Source organism: Molothrus ater, chromosome Z, assembly GCF_012460135.2.
Source record: "Molothrus ater isolate BHLD 08-10-18 breed brown headed cowbird chromosome Z, BPBGC_Mater_1.1, whole genome shotgun sequence".
In the NCBI taxonomy this organism is placed as follows: domain Eukaryota; kingdom Metazoa; phylum Chordata; class Aves; order Passeriformes; family Icteridae; genus Molothrus; species Molothrus ater.
The window spans coordinates 56555400-56576939 of NC_050511.2; the positions used below are offsets into that span (position 1 = coordinate 56555400).

A 21540-nucleotide genomic window follows, 5' to 3' on the forward strand; every position below is an offset into this window, starting at 1 on the left:
ACCATGTTAGTTCCAGTGGGATTATAGGGCAGTTCAAAGGCAGTTTTTGTCTAAAAATACTGTGTTGCTTTTTGAACACCTCTTTGTACTGTGACCAAGTTTGCTGTGTTGATAGTACCTTGTGGCAAGAAGAACAGATGCTATGTTATATCAACTGTACAGCTATGAGGAAAGTTCTCTGGAAATGAACTTTCGTTGAATACAATGGTAACCTCTGTTTAATTGGTAAATTTTATGGTCTTGTTGGTTTGGAAGTTTGTGATACTGCCTTAAATGTCTTCTGGTACAAATTGGTAAATTTAATCTGGAGTATTTTAATGAATTTAATATTTAGTACTGCAGTGGCTTTTCCTGGAACTAGATAGAAAAGTTTTGGAACCCATACCAGAATATATTACAGGTTTAAAGTGTAAAAGGAGCAAGATCTATAAGTTAAAAGAGATAAAATAAGGTTTGAATTAGATCTTAGGAATAAATTCTTTGCTATAAGGGTAGTGAGTCACTGGAACAGCTGTTCCAGAGGAGCTGTGGGTGATGCATCTCTGGAAGTGTTCAAGGGCAGAACAGGGCTTTGAGCAGCCTGATCCTGGAAGGTGTCCCTGACTATGTCTGGGCAGTTGGAATGAGATGATCTCAAAAATCTTTTCCAACTGAGGCCATTCTGCAGTTGATCCACTGATACTGTTAGTCTAAATGAGTGTTTCTAGGAGGATGCCTTTTTTTCCTGGCTGGTACTCTGAAACAGTAAAAGGAGGAAGCTGCTAGTCATATGGTATTGTATGAAGTCCTGACATTCAAACTCAGGGGCTTCAAGCTCTTCAACACAGTGAACTTTTGATGTGTATTGGAAAATGATCTGCAAAATGGAGAGATACCAAAGGACTCCATAGCCTCTCATGATGTCATGAGATCTGTGGTAGAATGTTTCATATGAATTAGAATAAGATCAGCTGAATTAGTTTATTTCTGTGTTCTGTTGCTTAAAGTTGCTGTCTTTATTGTATTGAAAAGGTAACAAAAGCTTTTGTGCAGGATAACTAAATTTTCTTTAAATAGTTACCTTTTTACACCTGAAGACAATTTGTTTGCAAAATAGATGATTCATATTGTTGGGTAACAGAAAAAAAAATTTTCCATTATTGTGTGTAATCTTTTCCTTGAACAAAAGATTTTCACTGTGATTTGTATTGGATATTTTTCCTGTGCATACATGTCTAAGTGTATGTTTTTACTCCGGGAACAGAGATATGTTCCATTAAATTCACTGGTTGCACTATTAAAAAACTAAAATACTGAAACAAAAGCAACCCATACATCTGTTTTATTTAAAACTTCTTTTGGGAAGCAAAAAATTGGCAATATGCCTTTTTTATTTTTTAAGTTTTCTTTTTCTTTTTTTTCTTTGTCAGGAAGCTGGTGTTATACAGATTATCAAGTGGAAAAAGAAGTGCTCTATTATTGTTCTTGGTGCTCCTTCCACCTCTGTTTCTGATACTATGTTTTATGTGGCTATTGACCCCTAATGAAGTTCGTAGGGATTTAATTTTACATTTTTATGCCTCATGACCAGTGACTTACTAAATTTTTTAAAAGAGACAGGAGGAAGAAATGAAAGTTGGAATACAATAAAGTCAGAGTAATGTTCTGTGCCTGATTTTTCTCAAGAAACCACATTAAAAATAAGGCTTGAAATTTTGCTTGATTAAAGAATGTCCACAATAAGCCTAGAAGAAACCCAGACAGTGCTGATGGCATGAGAAATGACTTCAGGTATTTTTGATCTGGCTTCTCCAGCACTCAGAGTACACACCAGAGGTTTGTGTAGCATCATAAAAATGTTTTGTGTTTAATTATTAGTAACACTTTACAATTGATGTGCATTTTTGAGAACTGCCTGGCATTTAACTGCTGTTTTCATGGGATTATTTATTGAAAGTTTGTACTATTGAAAATGATGTCATATTAACTTCAGACGGTGTTTTTCTTCTGAATGTTGGGTTAGATTTGTTTCTTCCTAAATGCGTAAGTTTATACATATCTATGTGTAAGGTCTGTGTATGAGATCTACTTATCTACAGATAAGTAGATCTATATTCTTTTATGCTTCCTTTATAACTGTAGCGTTAAGGTGGATAATGCAAAATGTTAAATAAATGTTTAGATTTTGTTTGTCCTCTAACATAAAGGTAGCAAAAGTAGCATTAGTTTTCAAATTTTAAAAAATACCTGGGCTTCTCCTTTTAAACTTCACCCCTCACCCCAGCTTTGTAAAACTCCTGAATGTTGTTTTAATGCATGGGAGTAATGGACTTGTGTCAGTATAAAGCATACCTAATAGTGTTATTATAAAACAAACATATAGTAACTTTGTGGCTTTTCTTCAGATTTCTCAGGTGGGTTTTGACCTTGAAACCCTTGGTGTTTTGACAAAAACAGTAGAGAAATCTAATTTAATTGAAGCAGCCATTTGTGTCTTGGCAGGCATGTTTTTTGGAAAATACAGTCTGGGGCCTGACCTTGGCAATATGTGGTGGAACATGAATATGTTGCTACAAGTGTTAGTAGTTAATAAACATCAGCTTCTTCCTTATTTTAATATTGGAAGCATTGTTTCTAGAACATGTGCTTGGCAAACTTAACCTCTGTATGTTTCCATACAAATGTCTACAAATGCTGAGCATAAGATTGCAACTTTGTTAGTTTTTGCTTACTTTGGGGTCAAATCCTCAAATAATTTACTGTAATTTTCTGACTATGGGTGTATGAATACACTAACTTGCATTCACAGAATGATGCTTGTTTTCAGAAGAAGCCTTTGGACATGTAGCAGGGTAAAGTTCTGAAGCAAGTTGCAGTAAAATAATACAGAGACTTGGAAAAAATTCCAGAATTAGCTCACTGTTTCCCAGACTATGGCATATTTACTTTTGGAGTATCTCTGCCCAGAAACTAGTAATCACACTAAATCTGTTACCACAGTCCCCTGTCCAGATACAGTTCTTCTGGGAAGGTAAACTTAATGTTATTCTGAGTATCATTCATTGAGATATAAATAATGGAAAGAGAGCTATTAAGTCCGTACATGTATGTGGCTGTCTTTTTCATATGGAACATCTTGCCAAATGTGGAATGATGATTTTTTCTTTTAATCATGCCATTGTGATAGGTTACTTCATCTTAAATTTTAGACTAGAAAAGCTGTATTGAAAAACAGTTAAGAACCCACTGGGTATCTTTGAGCTGTACTGAAATTGCATACAGGAGAATATCCTGTAAAAATATCCTAAAATTATCCTCTTAAAATCCTAATCCCAACCAACAAACCTTTTCCTTAATATTCTGAACACTACTGCTCCTGCCTAGAGATGCTTGCTACTTTGATCTCCAGAAATGAGAAAAAGATGATGTTCAGTGTTAAAGAAGTTCCTGGTGCTGTTTCTTTTCTGTAACATCAGCTGTGTATGTAGGGCAAGACTAAAACAGCATCTTTAAACAAAAGAAAAAGAGTAAATGTCTTTTCTGCCTAGGTGGCCTTTCTCAGAGCAAAGGCAGCTTTTGTGGGGGTGGAACAGAACTTGGTTTGTTCTGTAGTGCTTCCTGTCCCACAGATGTGGACTGGTAATGTTGATTTCATGAAGAAATAATGTTGGGGGGGTTTTGTCTCACAATAACTGTTAGGTTCCAAAATAAAATTACAGAAGTAAGTCTTGTGCCCTCAAGATGGGGTTGTAAAAGTGTGTATTCAACATAGTTAGGTACCTAATTGGGTGCTTAAAGTTAAGTGATGTATATGCATATGTAAGTAATTAAATTATATTGGGAAATTCTTTATTTGTCATAGTCTGTGCTCTGCTCCTTACAGATCAAATTATAGGCAGAATTTATTTTTGCAGCTATTTGAAAATACTTACTTTCCAGGTAATTTCTTTATTTTTGTGGTTTTTTTTTTCCTGTGAGATTAACAAGGCCTAAACTATCTCTGAAAAATCCAAACCAGTGTGGAAAATACAAAAAGCATATGCCAAAGGGAGACTTGAAAATAAGTTATATCTAGTGAAATTTGTTATAATTAAACACCCTAAGGTCAGAAATAACTGGGAAGTTCTTTTGTGTGCTTATGAGAGGTAATGAACAGTGTAGCTCATGGGATTGAAGTCAACAGCTAACTGTTCTGGAACAGCTTGCTTTAGTAGATTTTCATGCCTTCATCTCTCTCCAGCAGAAAATGTCATAATGTGGAGACCTTTAACAACTTTCTTGTAAGTGAAACCAGCTGTTGGAGTGAACCAGCTATTGGGGAGAAACCAAGGAGTCACACTTTGTACACACACCTGAGTTTCTGATGTACCTGATGATCAAAAAGAGGATGAACTTTGACTTAATCGGGGCACAGGCAAAAAAACAGACTCCACAGTATTTGCTGCTTCTAGGTTATTATCAAAACAGAGATTTCTGTTTAAATTGCTCACATCTGAGAACATTTGGGAAAAAGATAAGGGGATTGCACTGGAGAGCAACCCCATCAGACCTGGAAGTGAGGTTGTTTTCAGTTCATTCATGATGAAGGTCCCTTGGGTAGCCCACTGAATAGTCAGGTTACTGAGTGCTTCATTTTAGGCCTGAAGTCTGACCATTAATACACCAGAATGTGCCAAATTTATGCTGCATTAGCAGCAGGAAAATACCAGTACTAGAAGGAAAAACAGGCAGCAGGCTACTGGAACAGTACGCCAGAAGAGTGTATCAGAATAATTTCCTGTTTGTCATTACATTGATTTATTGACTGTGAATCTTTTAGTCTAAATATTTAACATTAGTTTTTCTGGTGCTTATTTTGAGAAGTACCAATTCCTTGTTTTGCATCAACATTCCCCCCATCCTCACTTTGTATTGTGACTGGTGTTGGGTAACCTTTAACTGTATATCCTGTGAGAAGGGAATATCATCTGTGCCTCAGTTGTTGGGACTTGAAGTACACGTTTTAAATTAGCACAGCCTGTCAACTGATAAAGAGATTATCAGTTCTTACTGCCTTTTTATAATGCTGCCATTTACTTTTAAATACTAATGTTTGAATGGGGATCACTTGTACTGGTGTGGATTACTGTAGCATTACTTAGTCCACCTGTCTGGGTGCATGCTCTTGTGAACAAGCAAATTCATTCTCTGTCAGGCTCATCATGAATTTAATCTGAACCTGTCTTCAGAATTCACTTCTTTGAATCACATCTGCTGCAGTGATTCATTGCTTACTGTCTCTCCGGTGTGCTCAACCTATGAAGTGTTAACAGTAAAGGTTACAAGGAGGGTGCAGGTGAAATTCTGCTCCAAGTCCCTGTCACTGCTGAAAATTCTGACTTTGTATGTTTTAAGCATATAGAGTTTTGTTTGCAGAGATGGTGTGATTTTAATTGATGAATACATGGAGTTTCACTGTTAAGAAAATTCTTCATTTTCCTGAGTAGTTGAATAATCTGTGCAAAGAGCTAGAGTGACACCTGCCCATGGATGTGTATGCAAATGTGTGTTTTTCTGCAGTGATGGTTCAATTTCTCTGTGTAAAACTTCAAGCTTACTTCTTTGCTTCTGTTTGTTCTTGATCATTCAGCAGATCAGTTTCATACTAAGCATAAGTTAATTTCTTTAGATACTGTTCTTCAGCTAGTCATTTCAACAGCTTGAAACAGTACACTAAAGAATTTAAAATACATTTTTTTCTGACTTAGATTGGATGTTCCTGGTAAGGATTTTTCTGCTTTCATTCTACATGTCTTCAGCATAAATGGAATTATAAAAAAGTAAAATACAGCATGTCTGAGTTTTCATGTGTGTATACATCTAAAATGTTGTATTCTAATCAATCATTATAAATATAAATTGTAAATATTGTCTGTTCTATTATAGATCATCATATTGTTGAAACTAACTTCTTAGGAAAGAAGTAACAGACTTGTCTAATAAGGGTATGGATACTAGTAAGCTGCTCATCTTGAAGATGACGGAAGAATTTTTAGAGTGCTGTAACCCTAACTAAACCACAGGAAGTGTCTGAACATTGTTCTCAAAATGCTGTTTCAATGAAAGTCTTGCCTCTTTATTTTTAGAAGTGACAGGAGTTTCAAACATAAAATTACATGAGGTTTAATACGATGTGGTTAGGTGAAGTTCTTAGGGAATATGTATTTGTGCAATGTAGTTATATCTTCTTTCACAAGCTGCTGATTATTTTTATTGTTCTCTCACTCCCTTTGCCACGTAGCCGTCCTCAGAAGGTGTGTTTGTGTCCTTTCCTGCCTGTACATCCGTTAAAGGTCTCCACCTGCCTGTATATAATCCAGCATCCAGCAGAGGTGAGTAAGGCTATGGTAACTATGGGACTTGAGCTCTAATCCTAATGCAGCAAATGGTAGGCAGGAGGAAACAGCTCTGCTGTCAGCTCGCTGTCATGCTTCAGCCCCAGCCATCAGCTGAGTACCACGCAGTACCACAGTACTTGCCCCTCTGCCAGATGGGATGGGGATGAGAAGCAGAGGGAGAAAATGTAAAACTTTCTGTGAGAGAGATAAGAACAGTTTAATAAATTAAACAAAGTGAAATACAGGAGCAGTAGTATTACTGCTACTGCTACTATTAATGATAATAATAGCAACTGATGCATGATACAGTGCTCACCTTCTGCTGGTGCCCAGCCCATCCCTAAGCAGCAATGGCAGGTCCTGACCATCCCCAGTTAAATACTGGGCATGATATTCATGTGAAATAACCATGTTTAACTTGTTTGAGTCATCTGACCTGGACATGCTCCCTCAAAATTTTTTGTGCAGCTCCTCACTGGCAGAGCGTGAGACACTTGAGAAGTCCTTGGCTTAGGTGAACACTACTTAATGTACTGATGTTCTCATTGTTGCTATCAACATTATTCTCATCCTGGATCCAGAACACAGCATTGTATCAGCTACTGGGAAAAAATGAATTATATCCCAGCCAAAACCAGGGCAATCATATAATGATTTTTCCTTTTAAACATCATGACTGAATGCCAGTTCTTCTGAGTTGCTATATTTGTTGTTCAGTTCTTCTGAATTATTGTATCTTTGAAATCACACCTTATTTCTGTAACTCCATGCATGCAAGACATCTCAACTGTATAGTCTTACTGGAATTGAAATCTACTTGCCTGTGTACAAATTGTAAGAAAGAAATATCATTGTTATTAAGTAACATTAAATAAAATAAACGCACATGGGTGTGACTGGTGGGGTATCTTGTACGAGGCCAGGAGTTGGACTCAATGATCCTCATGGATCCCCTTCTAACTCAGCATATTCTGTGATTCTGTGAACACTGTCTCACAGAGGTGCTAAGAGTTGATCCATGGAGAAATGTATTTTGGTTACAGCAGTGGTCTCTTATTGATATTAGCGTTCTGTTAAAATGTGAATTAAGCTATTCAACGTAGTGATGACTTTGCCTGTTTCCCCAATGAAAAACTATAGCTTCAGAACAGTATGTTTTGGTTTACCAATAGGAGGCTGTACATTGATGTTCTTCTCTTTGGTTGACAATGGCCTATGGAGGTGTGGATCATAAGGTGTTTAGAAATTGTACCACAGTTACACAGATCTGGGTAGATAATGGGTCTGCAAATCAGACTGTGGAATTCAGAAAACTGTACTCTCATGGTGCAGCTGTTTGCTTGACATTGCACAGCTGTTCAATCAACATGCAAAGAGTAATTTCCTGAAGGAATTTAAACAGAACACAAAAGCTCCAATTTAAAAAAGTCTTCTCTTGCAGGGAAATAAAACAGAAGCCATGACATGTTTGGGCTCTAAATGGGAAAACTGATTTTTAATGGACTGTGTTTAATAGAAATACTCCTCCGTGTTACTTCCTATTTTAAAAGTACCTAAATATACACTGAAGTCACTTGCTGGGAAAAAGAAGTTTAAAAATATGCCAGAGATATTGAATTGGCATTTAAATTGTGTTGAATTCCCAGTTCATGATGGAGAGTATTAGAAAAAGTCTGCACATTTTTCTGGATTTGTACAGCATTCCTGTGTCTGTCTGGAAGGCTATCTACAACTTTTTATTATTTAGCAATCAGAAAAGCTGTCTGTTACAATGGGATGCAAGTTTTCTATTACTCTATGTTGCATAATGATAATTTATAGAATAAACTATCCTTTAAACATATGGTAACTATCACTGTGGTAACTATCCAACTATATGAGGGCCCTTGGCTTATCAGAGATGAGTCCTATTAAATGGTGGTCTTTGGAGGTAGTCACAGGTGGTGCTTTTGGTTGCATAACTGCAGAGGGGTACATGACAAAAAATAAGTTCCCTTTGCTGCTCACACTCAAAACACAATCAGTCTTGAAGGCAGATGAGCCTTTTGGACTGTATCTGATCCTTCAGTCTGCTGTTGCATTACAGATACACTCTTAACAGTCTGTTTCAGAAATAACCCAATAAACTAACCAGATAGAGAATATCTTTCCCCTGCTGCATGTCAGTCTTAACTGTCATCCCCCACATGCTTCATTGTTGGCTTTGGAAGTCTGCAGTACATTGGATTAAGCCTTCAACTCTGGTCAAATGGTGCTATTGAGACTGGTACTGAGGGAAGATAGTAATGCAGAAAGTCAGGAAAAACATTTCCTATGTTTGGATTAGTGTGACTAATGTCTTCACATTCACACCATCCAGAGGCCAAGCTGCCAGATAGACCTGCACATGTATCAGGTGTTGTCAAAGGGAGAAGAATCACTTGCTGTAGAACAGTGGATCACATGTGAGAAATTGTACTGTCAAACTTCCATTTTGCACAATAGCTACATGAATTATTTAGATTTTTGTTTTTGGAGGAATTCAAGGACAATACAGCCTTCCATGTCAAGGTGTAAATACTTGGTTTCAGATCAGTGTTATTGCATCACTGCTCATCATGAGACTAACTTAAAAACTAAAAATATAGAAATCCAGCATCAGGACTATTGCAAAGGTGGTGGAATTATTTGCTCAGTCTGATTTACTTTTTTTTTCTTTGCATATAGGTAAATATATATATGTGTATATATGCCTCTCTCTCTCTCTATATATAGATAGATAGATATAGATCTAGATATATATATGTATATATATAGATATATAATATAAATATATAAGTAAATAGAATAATTGTGTCATTTTTCCCTTTTCATGCCTGCTGTTATGATCCAGAGATCGGTGGCATGGCTAGGTGTACAAACCCCTTTTTGTCTTACCTTTGTCTTTGATTATTCTTGGAAGTGATTGCAAGTAGGGTGTACTTTTCAAAACCTGAGTGATGTGTGTAACTCAGGACAGAACTCCTAAGCATCTTTCTGTGGAAATTGAGCCCTACCCAGGTTTTCTACTGATCCTGATATTATTTCATTAATGCTAATGCTTTTTTTTGCCCACTGTTTATTATTCAGTGATTTTTCTCTGAAGTTTTGTTACTGTTTTTTATACTGATAGCCTAGTTCAAATTTATGATGATGATTGTAAATTAGTTGAGACTGAGTTCAATATTGTCAATTAAAACAATACAATCTGAAGCATCAAGATTGGGGTTTTTTTTCCTGAAGATTTTTTGTCCTGTTACCTGCTAAAATTTTTTCTCTGTCTGTAGTCAACAGAATTTGATAGAAAATAAAAACATTAATAATTCATAGAAGCTTTTCTTGATTTTATTCAAAAGTAACTTTTCTTTTTTTTACAGGAAAGTCGAGTGTTAAGAACGGTACCTTTGCTAGCAGCTTGTCTCCCTCCAGACAAATGCAAAATTTTGGTTGGTCGACGTTTTAATGAAGACAGGTGAGCAGGATTGCCTGTGCATTTTCTGGTTCTCTGTAAATCCTAGGAATACATCTTTCAGTGTCTTTTAAAATAGCCAACAGTGTTCTTAATTTTTATTTCAAGTGTGCACACTCACATTCTGATTTCCAAAGATAGTCAGAAGCACTTGATATTCTTCCTTCAGGTTATAGTCTCAGTTCTGCGCTCTTGGAGTGTTCACATGGCTACTTTCAAACTCTTATCTGTTTCCAGTTCAGTTCTTTCCTTGTACTAGGTCTGTCTTGCTATTCTGTTTTGTTCTTTTTTGATTTGCTTTATCTGACTAACCATTTGGTGTCACTGAAGTAAAACTAATAGTTTTTACTCAGGTGTGGGAAATTGAGAAAGCAGCCTCGTTGTGAGGCTCGTTTAAAACTCTTTAAAATTTAAAAAAAGAAATATTAATTTTCTTCTTCCTCCTCTTAAAATTAATCATAAGAAAGTGAAGCTCTCAGAAATTTTAAATTATTTTTTCTAATATTCTGAGACATTGGAAAATATTGCTTTTCCATATAGCATCTTTAATCTTCATTAGATGAAGCTAAATCTTAGAAACCAGGTCTTGGTACAAATGCCAGTGAAGCTTTACTACATACATTTTTAATAAAGCAAATAGAAAGTGTGAATACTTAAAAAGGAAATTAATTCTCAAATTGAGTTGAATCCTTAGAGGAACTTCTGTGAGTGGTTAATATTTGCAGTTTTCTTTTCCTTCAATAAAAATTGAATGTTAATGTTAATATACATGACATGCTGAGCAAGGCCAGTTGAAATATACAAAAGTGTGGGGGAGAACAGAGGGGTAGGGCATCTGTTATCTCAATTCAGTAAAGTGATTACTTATTCCTGAATACAGAGTTAAGGTATAATTTACATAGCTGGCTATACCCTGTACAGTATGGTTTTCTAAAACTCCAATTACAAAAGCCTTTACATTTGAAGGATCTCTATTAAAATACTCTCTACAAAGATAGAGGACTTCAAAACAATGGAATGTAGCAGGATGGGCAAAAAAAAGTGCTAATGTCTTTTCCCTGCATTGTTCATAGGCTTGTACAACTGCAGTATATTTGCTATTCACTATGGAAATGTTAGGGCAAAAAACAACTATTGTCTCTTATGCATGAATAAAGTACAATGTATTGGATTAATGCTTTTTTTAGGCTACTAATAAAGTTTTGTAGGCATTTGTTTTTTTATAATAATACTTTTCACTCAGAAGTAATTGTGGGCCTGTATTGACCAGAGATAACAACTGTATCTAATATCTAACATGTCAAAAGTTTGAATTATTTTGGTACCAGACTTTTATAAACAACCTTGTCACTATAGTTTTTAAGTTTCATTTTATATTTTGTGACTATTTGGATGGGGTGATTTTGTCTTTATTTTTAATTTTTCTGGAAAGGTAATCTAATCCTCAAGCTTCTCCTCCTTGCAAATATTCAGACTTTGGTGATTCTGGTGGCTGTGATAAAATTATAGATTCTAATGAAGGAACACTTACAAAACCCCAGCTGCAAATATTTCTACATCCACCACTCTGTTACTTAGGACAGTGTGGGAACAATTACAAATTTATCTGCATTGCTCTCTGAAATCAAGCCACACAAAGTGCTGGTTCTGCACCTGGGATGGGGCAACTCTGGCTGTGTGTGTAGACTGGAGAATGAGAGGCTCGAAAGCAGCGATGTGGAAAGGGACCTGAGGGTCCTGGTCAGTAGTGAGCCAGGAGCGACCTGGCAGCCAGGAGGGCCAAGCGTGTCCTGGGGGGCATCAGGGACAGCATCACCAGCTGGGCAAGGGATGGGATTGTCCTGCTCTGCTCTGCTCTGCGCTGGGGCAGCCTCACTTTGAATATTGTGTGCAGTTTTGTCACCACAACATAAATGACATTGAGCTGTTAGAGTGTCCAAAGGAGAGCAATGAAGGTGGTGAAGGGCCTCGAGGGGAAGCCGTGTGAGGAATGTCTGAGCTCACTTGGTCTGTTCAGCCTGGAGAAGACTGAGGAGGATCTCATTGCAGTTACAACTTCTTGTGAGGGAAAGAGGAGGAGCAGACACTGATCTCTTCTTTCTTGTGACCAGCAACAGAACCCAGGGGAATGGCCTGAAGTTGTGCCAGGGGATACTTAGGTTAGATACCAGGATAAGGTTTTTCACCCTGAAGGCAGTTGGGCACTGGAACAGACTCCCAAGGGAAGTGGTAACAGCACCAAGCCTGTCTGAGTTCAATAAGCATTTGATCAATACTCTCAGGCACATGGTGTGACTCTTGGGGTCCCGTCCTGAATAGGGATGGGAATTGAGTCAATGATCCTTGTGGGTCCCTTGCAATTCAGCATACTCTACGATGTTGCGGTTCTTTGACTCTATGAAATCTCAGTATAATTGCCAGCCCTCCTGCAGTTCAGTGGCCTAGATTAGAAATTAAATGGACCACTTGGGAAAATTTGAGGCTTCACTTTAAAAGTAATAAAATGCAATTTATTTCTGTTGGTTTTCTGTAAAGCTGTTTAAGGTAATTATATACAATAGATATGACACTTTGTAGTGCTTGTTCACAAACAAGAATTCTTACTATATCAAATATCAATGAATTGAGTTTTGCCACTTACCGAATAATGTAAACCTGGTTACAGGTTGTGGTTCTTTATTCAGATAACTTTTTTGTGAGCTTTTTGTGTGCTTTGGTGTCATTATGCTATCAAACTAATTCATGCATTTTTGCCCCTTAGCTCAGTCAAGAATGACTAGATGCAGGCAGAGATCATCAGCCTGTCACAGCTTTTGTCATTCTGTGTGTGAAAGTAATAAATGCTGGTTAACTGAACATGTGCTAATTTCCATCCGAAACTGTATTTTACCATATCAAATTTCAGATCTCTCAATATAATTTAGATAGTATTCTCTCTGGCTGTTTTTTCTTTGAGTACTATAGACTTTAGCTTTGCAATAAGTCCAGAACAGTTCCTTTCTTCTATTCCCTCCTCCTCACACTTTCCCTCTCTCTCAGTGTGCGTGCTCTCCTGGCTGCAGCGCCTTTCTGGGCATATTCACAGGGAACACACAACTCTTGCAGCTTACTTACTACCAAAACCTTGAAAAGAGGTTATAGTGAGGTGGGTGTTGGTTTCTTCTCTGAACTAACAAGCAATAGACAGAACGAGAAGAAATGGCTCTCAATATGTGCTTCCGTGAGAGGTTTAGATTGGAAAATTCCCTCACCAAAAGGACTGTCAGGCAGTGGAGCAGACTGCCCAGGAAAGTGGTTGAGTCACCATCCCAAGAATTATTTAATAGACTTGTAATAGATAGGGAGTTTGGGGATATGGTTTGGACATGGCAGTGTGAAGTGTCCAGTTGGACTTGATTGTGTTTGGGGTCCTTTCCAATATAAACAGTTCTGTGATGATCCTTGTGCTAATGTTTCTGTTCTTAAAGATTATGCTTTACATACAAAGAAAGTAGATAAATGATAAAAAAATAGATAAAACAGAGGCACTCTTCCTGGATATCTCTTATGCTTCTGTCCTGACCCTAAAGGGCCTCTTTCTATATGTGGAAATGACAGAGAGTAATTACATTTTTAAAACCATTTTATTACTTGATTGAAATTACTACCTTTTAGGAATTATGGCAGTCCACAGTCTTCCAAGCACAGGAGTACTGAGAGGGGCAGAGGCACCTGCCTATAACTAAGGTGAGATAGTAAAAATTATAAGAAAAACTGAGAAGTCCTCATTAACCTGATGGTTTTCTACAGATAATATGTTAGCATCTATTCTTTATTAGTAGTATTGTTTGCTACTAAATGGCAGTGTTACATTTTTAAAATCTGAATGCTTGCTTTTCACACTGGATCCATGTTGAATTAAAATCATCTAGAGAGTTTGAGAGCAACCGAGTAGATGTGTAATGAAAATGTATATGGTACAAAAATGGGATTATGTTTAAATTACACATTTCAAGAGCATGCATCCCAGAAATAATGAAATGCTTCTTAAGTGCAATCATGAGAATGTATAAATCTTTGGTGAAAAAGTGGCTGGATATTCAGACAGGAATGAAATATCTGAACAGTTCTGCTTAGCAGAGATGTTGTGCTAAATGGATTATAAAAGCCTACAATACCTGCTGCATACCAAAACTAAGGCTGATTTATAAGAGAAGCAAGTATTGTAGATATTTCTCTTATGGAGCTCAAGGCCATAGTTGTATCTTACAGCATAACTTTTAAATTATGTCATCTGTTTGAGCTTTATGTTAGCTGCTGGCCATGTCAAGCAGATAAAAAAAATTGTATTGATGTATATATAGAAAGAGAAAATTATTATCTTCAGATTGATCTTACTTTTCATTATTGCAATAAAAATCTTACCTGGATTGAGGTAAATTACTACAACTGTAAATGATACAAATTGCTTTTTCTTGGAAATGCCAAATTTTCTGAAGTTTGAAAGTCTGCAAGTACTGCGAAATGCCAGTGAAAGTATTGGAAATGTCACAGTGTCTGTATAAACGATTTTTCTTCAGCATAATCTTTATAGAGGACATTCCTTCAATTACTTGAAATCATTCTATTTTAAGCATGAGAGCAACTAAGGGCTGTCAATATTAATTACATATGTACTATATGTATTATAGAATTACAGAATACCAGCATGGAAGGGGACTTCAATGATCATCTGGTCCAAACGTTTTTTAGCAAAAACACAGTCTAGACAAGATGGTTAAACCTGTTCAGAAGAATCTTAAGTGTTCAGTGTTGGGGAAGTCATGGAAGTAACACTTGGTGGGAATTAAAGGAATGGAAGGACTAGGAAGGGGAAAGACTAGGAGAGTTGTGATTGTTCGTCCTGGAAAGGACATGAGCCAATTGCAGCCTTCTAGTACGGGAGGGGAGCCTACCAGATAGATGGAGAGAGACTATTTACAAGGGGGAATGGATTCAAACTGAAAGAAAGTAGGTTTAGATTAAATATTAAGAAGAAAGTCTTTACTTTGGGGGTGGTGAGACATTGGGACAGATTGCCCAGAGAAGCTGTAGATGCCCTGTCCTGATGTGCTCAAGGCCAGGTTGTGTGAGGCTCTGAGCAGTCTGGTCTAGTAGAAGGTGTCCCAGTTTGTGGCAAGGAGGTTGGAACAGGATGATGTTTCAGGTCCCTTCCAAGCCAAGCCATTTTGTGATTTTGTGATGATTCTATGATCCTTGGATGACCTTGAAATAGGATGACCTATGATCCTTGAAAACCAGTGTTTTCAACTGAATTGTCAACTAAAACATCAGTTGTGGTGCTCCTAATATAAACTTAAAGAGCTTCATAACAGATTTGGAATAGTTTTAGTAATTCATTTTTTAATCCTCTAAGGGGATTTAAAATCTCTTCTGTCTCAGGATTAGGATAGTTTAAATTGAAGACTTGGGTTCTCAAGACAAACATGAAAATAATGACCAGTTTTAAGCCTTGGGTATTAGATACCGTGGCCTCTTGCTTTTGATTTTATGTAACAAGATTGTTGGTTAAATTAAAATGATACCATATTACTATAGTGTAAGTAAGGCTTAAAAAATAGTGGGAAGAAGTGTTTGCCACAGGCTTATCTTACAGATTTCCAGTTTCTATTTACAATTTTCCTGCTCATTTTGGAAAGACAAATCATTATGTTTTGGTTTTGTTTGTTTGTGTGTTTGTTCTTTGTAGTAAATGACATTGACAGGAATGAAACACAGTGTTGAATCAGTCTGGACTGTTTGCTGGAGGGAGGATGGCTGGCAGTGAGGGTGGTCACATGGTGGAATACTATGTCCAGGCTTATTGGTACACTGAATTCCATTCCACATTCATTTCATATGCATCCTTTATGGTCCCATTTGAGTCTTAATCTCAGGATCTCAATGTCTTGCACTTCAATACTGTCTGAATTTAACATTCTTAAAATTGTTTTTTTCACATGCCTCCACAGAGAGTGATAATGGAGTGCAGGTTTAAGTACACCCTGTATATATCAACTCAAAATCAATTATGAACCATTTCTTTCTTCCCTAGTCCTCCCCACTCCTACCACTGCTTCCCCCTACAAATACATGTTATTGCTTGATTTTTGGAGAAGTGGCGCAGATGCCTGGTTTCTGGAACTTAAAAGGTGACAGTGACAATAGAAATTCCTCAGTGTGAACTTAGATGTTTACAGTGTGCCTGTATCTGTGATCTTGCACCAAGTGGATCTTGGTAGGTATCATGAAGAGCCCACTTTATGTGTTGACTATTGTTAATCCCATTCTGATACACCTAAGATGTGCTGGCTTCTCTTTCCACTTCACGTGGTGTTTCAACTGCATAAAGATCTTCTCATCCTACCAAAGTAGTTTACACCTTATGGCCACTGAGGTACAATGTAGAATTAATTTCTTATTTGATGTCACATGCTTTGGACAGTCAACCCTTGCTTTATATTTCTTTAAGCTTTCTGATTGAAGCAAGACTGAAGACTGAGAAATGAGTTCCAGACAAGTAATGCAGTCTTTATTACAAGACTAGCCTTTTCTTGTCTATTCCATTCTGGCGAAATGCCATCTGGAGTACTGTGTCCAGCTCTGAGCCCTTAACACAGAAAAGATATGGACCATGGACATGTTGGAATGAGTCCAGAGGAAGGCTATGAGGATAGTCAGAGAGCTGAATGCGTCTCCTATGGAAAAGGCTGAGAGTTAGAGTTGCTCAGTCTGGAGAAGAGAAGGCTCCAAGAGAGACCTTATGGAAGCCTTTTGGTACCTAAAGGGGATTTCAAGAAAGCTGGAGAAGGACTTTTGCAAGGTCTAGAACAAAGGAAATGGTTTTAAACTGGAAGAGAGTAGTAGATTTAGATTAGATACTAGGAATAAATTCTTTACCCTTTATGGGGTGAGGCATGGAAACAGGTTGCTTGCAGAAGCTGTGGCTGCCCCATCCCTGGAGTGTTCAGGCCAGACTAGTTTAGACTTGGCTTTTTGAGACCTGGAGTACTATTTAAATGACAATGTCTTTCACAGGTTTTTATAGGCTAAGACAGTGGTGTCCTGCCAACACTTCAGGAGTTTCTATGTACATCAACTGTACACTCAATACAGGCAGTGTTACTCCTGTGGTACCACTGACAAGTGTAGAAGCCCACAGGAAGGAAGAAGAGCGTGTAAAAGAATGGGAACTATAACTGTACCAGTTAGTATAAGTAGTAATTAAAAAAACACCAAACCAATGGAAATTATAACATTTTCAAAAGTGTCCTGTTGGTGTGGACTATGAATTGCTAATATTTTCTCTAAGGTTAAAAATAGGATAATTGCAGTAATTTTATGCTAAGTGTTTGAAAAAAATTTTCTAGAATGCATGTATTAAATTTTGGTAAAAATTCATAATGTCTTTGGCTCCAATACACATTAGAGTAGTGATTAAGCATTGCAAAAGATGTGATATATTGCTTTATTCAGCTTTCATTGGTCACTTTTGTGGTTGTTTTTTCACTGCCCCCACTTAGAAGCTGCCCCCACTTTAGCTGTTGGAGGAAAACCAACAGCTTCAGAGGTGTTGGAAGGAGAAAGTGATAGATGAGAAAGGGAAATTTAAATAAAATTTGGTGGAGATGAGTGGGAGCTAATATTTGAAAGTATGTGTACATCATGAAAACTTTCAATAATCTATTTGATTTTATGTTTCTGTGCATTAAAGGTATCCTGAATTAGCAACTGTGTGCAGAAATCCCAATACTCTAATTTTGTATCCTGGAGCTGAAGCAACCAATTTGGAAGAAGTTGCAGTGATGTCTTCTAGTCCATCTGTTATGATTATCATCGATGGAACATGGAGTCAGGCTAAAGATATATTTTACAAAAATTCTCTCTTCCGCCTTCCCAAGCAAGTGAGTTATAAACTGTAAAATAAAAATTCAAAGTTTTGTCTAGTAGATTCTTGCTTCTAATGAGTTAGAAGGGAGTGGTTTTCTGAGGATGTAACCAGCTAACAAAAGAAAGACAACTTGAGGAATTATTTAGGCAATCGGTAAGATTGTAAGAAAGATGATTGTAAATATTGAGGGTTTCTACTTTCTCATTTGAAATTTGCTTTTGTTTATTTTTGAGCTAGCATATGTAACTTCATAGTGAATCATTGTTTTGCAAAATTGAAAACTAATTTGTGTAGAAAATTTTAGTGTCTTGTTTAAGATGTTAGAATACAAAGATTGAAATAAGTGTTTCATTTCCCCTGCATAAGTATTTTACATTACAGAAATAGGAAAGCTGAAAGTTGAATTTTCAGCCTCTTAGGAAAGCATCACACTCTTCTCATATGTGGTCTCCACCATATTAAAAATTCTGTCTCCGGTAACATTTTACAAATACTGTCCATTTGACTGTATGAATAATTTTGTATCTGTATCTTAAGTGTTTTCATCAGACTAGCATTGTTTGTGTACATTTAATTTTTTGACAAAGCTGCCCTTTTTATTCAGGGACATAACTGAAAGTGTATTTTAGAAAAAAGTATTAATACCAACAGTTTTACTAATGGAAAAATTAATTCCCTTCATCATTGGATCATAATTAGTATCCCTGAGTCTGTTAAAATGTTTATTTTATTTTTAATAATGGACAGCAAGCTTATGGATCATTTTACATACAAGTAATGCTTTTAAAATTATTAAATCCTGACTAAGGCAAATTGGAGATGATAAAGACTTTGAATTGATAGAACATGTAAAAATAATGGAATGAAAATTTAGTAAGATACTATACCAAAAAAACTCTTGGAAAATTGAGCAGTAGTGTTGACTATAATGCATGAAACCTCATTTAAATATATAAATAATTTATCTTTTAAAAAATCCATAATATGCAGTTTGTTACTTTACATGTATTCTACTGTTGCATTAGATTTCACCAAGATATTAAGATATATCTGTGCACTACAACAAATGAAAAAAACCATTTCATGTTTACAAATGTGTTCCTATCATAGGAGGTTATTACACCACAAAGACTAGATATAAATCACATCTACATATGATTTTATAGACACCTAATTTGCCCATAACTGTTTTCTGTATGTTAAGAGGTTTTGTACAAGATTCCATAGCTGTAGGAGAAAATATAGGTGTAGGGTATTGATCTATAACCCTCTGTACATGAACATGGATAAAAATGTGTAGAGATGTGACAGGCCAGAGAGATTTTCTGGATGGAAGTTGATAATTGGGTACTGTGCACCTTTCCTCCCTGCAAGTGGGCACCAGAACTAACGACTGGATACGATTTGTCACTGGGGTGAGTCACAGACTTCCTTTCTGAGAAAGTTCAGAGGCATTGATTTATGAAACAGTGATGCAAGGGATCATACTTCAAGCTCTAGGAAAGAAAATCAGCAGACAGCATGAATATAAAAAAACATTCTTAGGAGATTTGCTTCTTTGTGCATACATGAATTCTGTAGTGCTTCGATTGCAGTCTTTAGCATTTGCAGTTATTCATCAACACTCGACTTCTTATCTGGCCCTTTTTTCAAGGAAAGGTATATTCTGACATTCATATCCTTCTTTTTTATTGGAATTGCATTGCTGCTCTTGTTTTAAAGGGCTTAAATTCTTAGAGTAAATGAATACAGTGATACAGTGATTCTTGAAGTATTAAGTTAATAAAAGTACTAATTTTTTCTTAAACTGTGGTAAATAGTAAATATATCAGAGCTATAATCAATATTTGGTTTGATTTTTATTTTATATGCTACTTGATACTTTCTATTATTCAAGTCACATGGGTGTGTTATGATGACATTGTTGGAGTTCCCAAATGCAAAAATAGCTTCCTGCAGGAAAAACTGTTTTCCCATGTTGAGGTGTGACCTGGCTGACATCAGTCTCTTAGATCAAGTTTAAAGGATACATTTAGTGGTTTGACTGTTATTTTTGCTTTATTTGTTCTGTGCTGTGCCAAGTTAGAGCTTGCACTGTAGCTGCATACAGTCACCGGTGAGATAGGTAAGGCTCCAAGATGACACACCCTGAGTGTGTGAGTGTGGAGCAGTGAAAGGGCTGTGTACACACCTGGATGTTAGACTAAGTTTGATCATTTTGTGTTGAAATTATCTTGAGGCACCTGTGCAGCCCCCTAGACACTTCTTAATGGTTAAAATTATGAGTAATGTGGGAGAACGTAGTTATAAAACTGTCTGCAAGTAAACACCAGCACTGTTAGGGACTAAAGTTTGTTCAACCTTTGGCAGTGTTCTGTTTCATCTTTCTCACTGATCTAGGCATCATGGCCAACACTGTAGGGTTTTTTGGGCTTTTTACTATTTCTACATTATTTCTTGTTTTCTATGTCATAGTTCATCTGTCATAGTTAAATGAACCATGCAAATGGTTCTCTATTTGAAAAAAGTTTTTGCTGATCATATCTTGAAACTTTGGGTTGATATTGCAATTTTCTGAGACAAAAGTGAGTTGAATATCCCTATATTTGAAATTCAAGAAGGCAGGCTTTGGCCCCAGAGAGAAAATAAGGTGGATATGACAACAGCTATATAGAGGGGATGTTAAAAGTGAAGAGGATGTGATACCTGTAGGCATTATCTGTAATACAAAAAGAAACTAGACTTATTCAATAAATGGCGATTTGTGCTTTTAATCAATATTCTGGAGGTAGAAAAGAGCTATTTTAGTAATGAAGACATTAGCAATTCTTAACTACAAAGACACCATCGATTGGAGTCATTGAAAGGAATATTTAATTGTATTACTTTACAACTTTGCTGATTTTGAGTAATACAAACTGCTATGCTGAATGATTTTCAAGATACTGTGGGATATTTTAATAAACTTGGCTGTTGTTTTAAATTAGTATTAAAATCTTGAGATCTCCAATAAAAGCTCTGTTAATTAACAGCTCAGTCAGCAGAGCATTTTTCCTTGAAAATATGTTAAAAGAAATTTAAATTGCGCTCTTCCTGAAAGCCCCAGAGGAAATAGATATATATGAATCTAACATATTTAACCTTATCAGAAAAATGTAAATTTATGTCTTAATCCAGAATCATTCTTATTGTATGGAATTTTTTTTCATAAATTGCAAAGCATGAGGTTGGACAAAATTTTTAGCAAAAACCTATGAGGCACTGGGGTTAAGGTGACTTTACAAAATCACAGACTTAAGTAGATTGGAAAAGACTTTTGAGGTCCTGAAGTTCAGTTTAGGACAGAACACTACCTTGTCAACTTGTTGGCACTGATACCAAGCACCACATCCTGTATTTCCTTGAAAGTCTTTTCCCCTTCAGGGACAGTGACTCACTCCACTGCCTCTCTGACCAGCCCATTCCAGTGCCTAATCATCCTTTCTGTAAAAAAGTTCCTCCTCATTTTCAGCCTAAACCTCCCCTGGGGCAGCTTTAGACTGTGTCCTCTTGTCCTGTTTTTAACTATGTGGGAGAAGAAACGGAGCCCCACCTGGCTACAATCTCCTTTCAGGGAGTTGTGGAGAGTGATAAAGTCTCCCCTGAGTTGCCTCTTCTCGAGGCTAAACACCCTGAGTTCTCTCAGCTGCTGCTCATGTGACTTTAATAGTCTTTAATATGATTATTACATTGATTACATAGGGTACTCCATGAAATAGCACCCTCTGGAGAAGCACATTATCCCAGGA

General features: G+C 36.6%; 1 protein-coding gene across 1 annotated transcript in view; it reads left to right on the forward strand.

The window, feature by feature from the left end:
* Window positions 1-21540, forward strand: part of DTWD2 (DTW domain containing 2) — a 66755-nt gene that overhangs the window by 21810 nt on the left and 23405 nt on the right. Inside the window, exons 2-4 of the mRNA XM_036403980.1 lie at window positions 6260-6350; window positions 9752-9846; window positions 17576-17765. Coding sequence (XP_036259873.1) covers window positions 6260-6350; window positions 9752-9846; window positions 17576-17765 — 376 coding nt within the window. The remainder of the gene's footprint in view (window positions 1-6259; window positions 6351-9751; window positions 9847-17575; window positions 17766-21540) is intronic.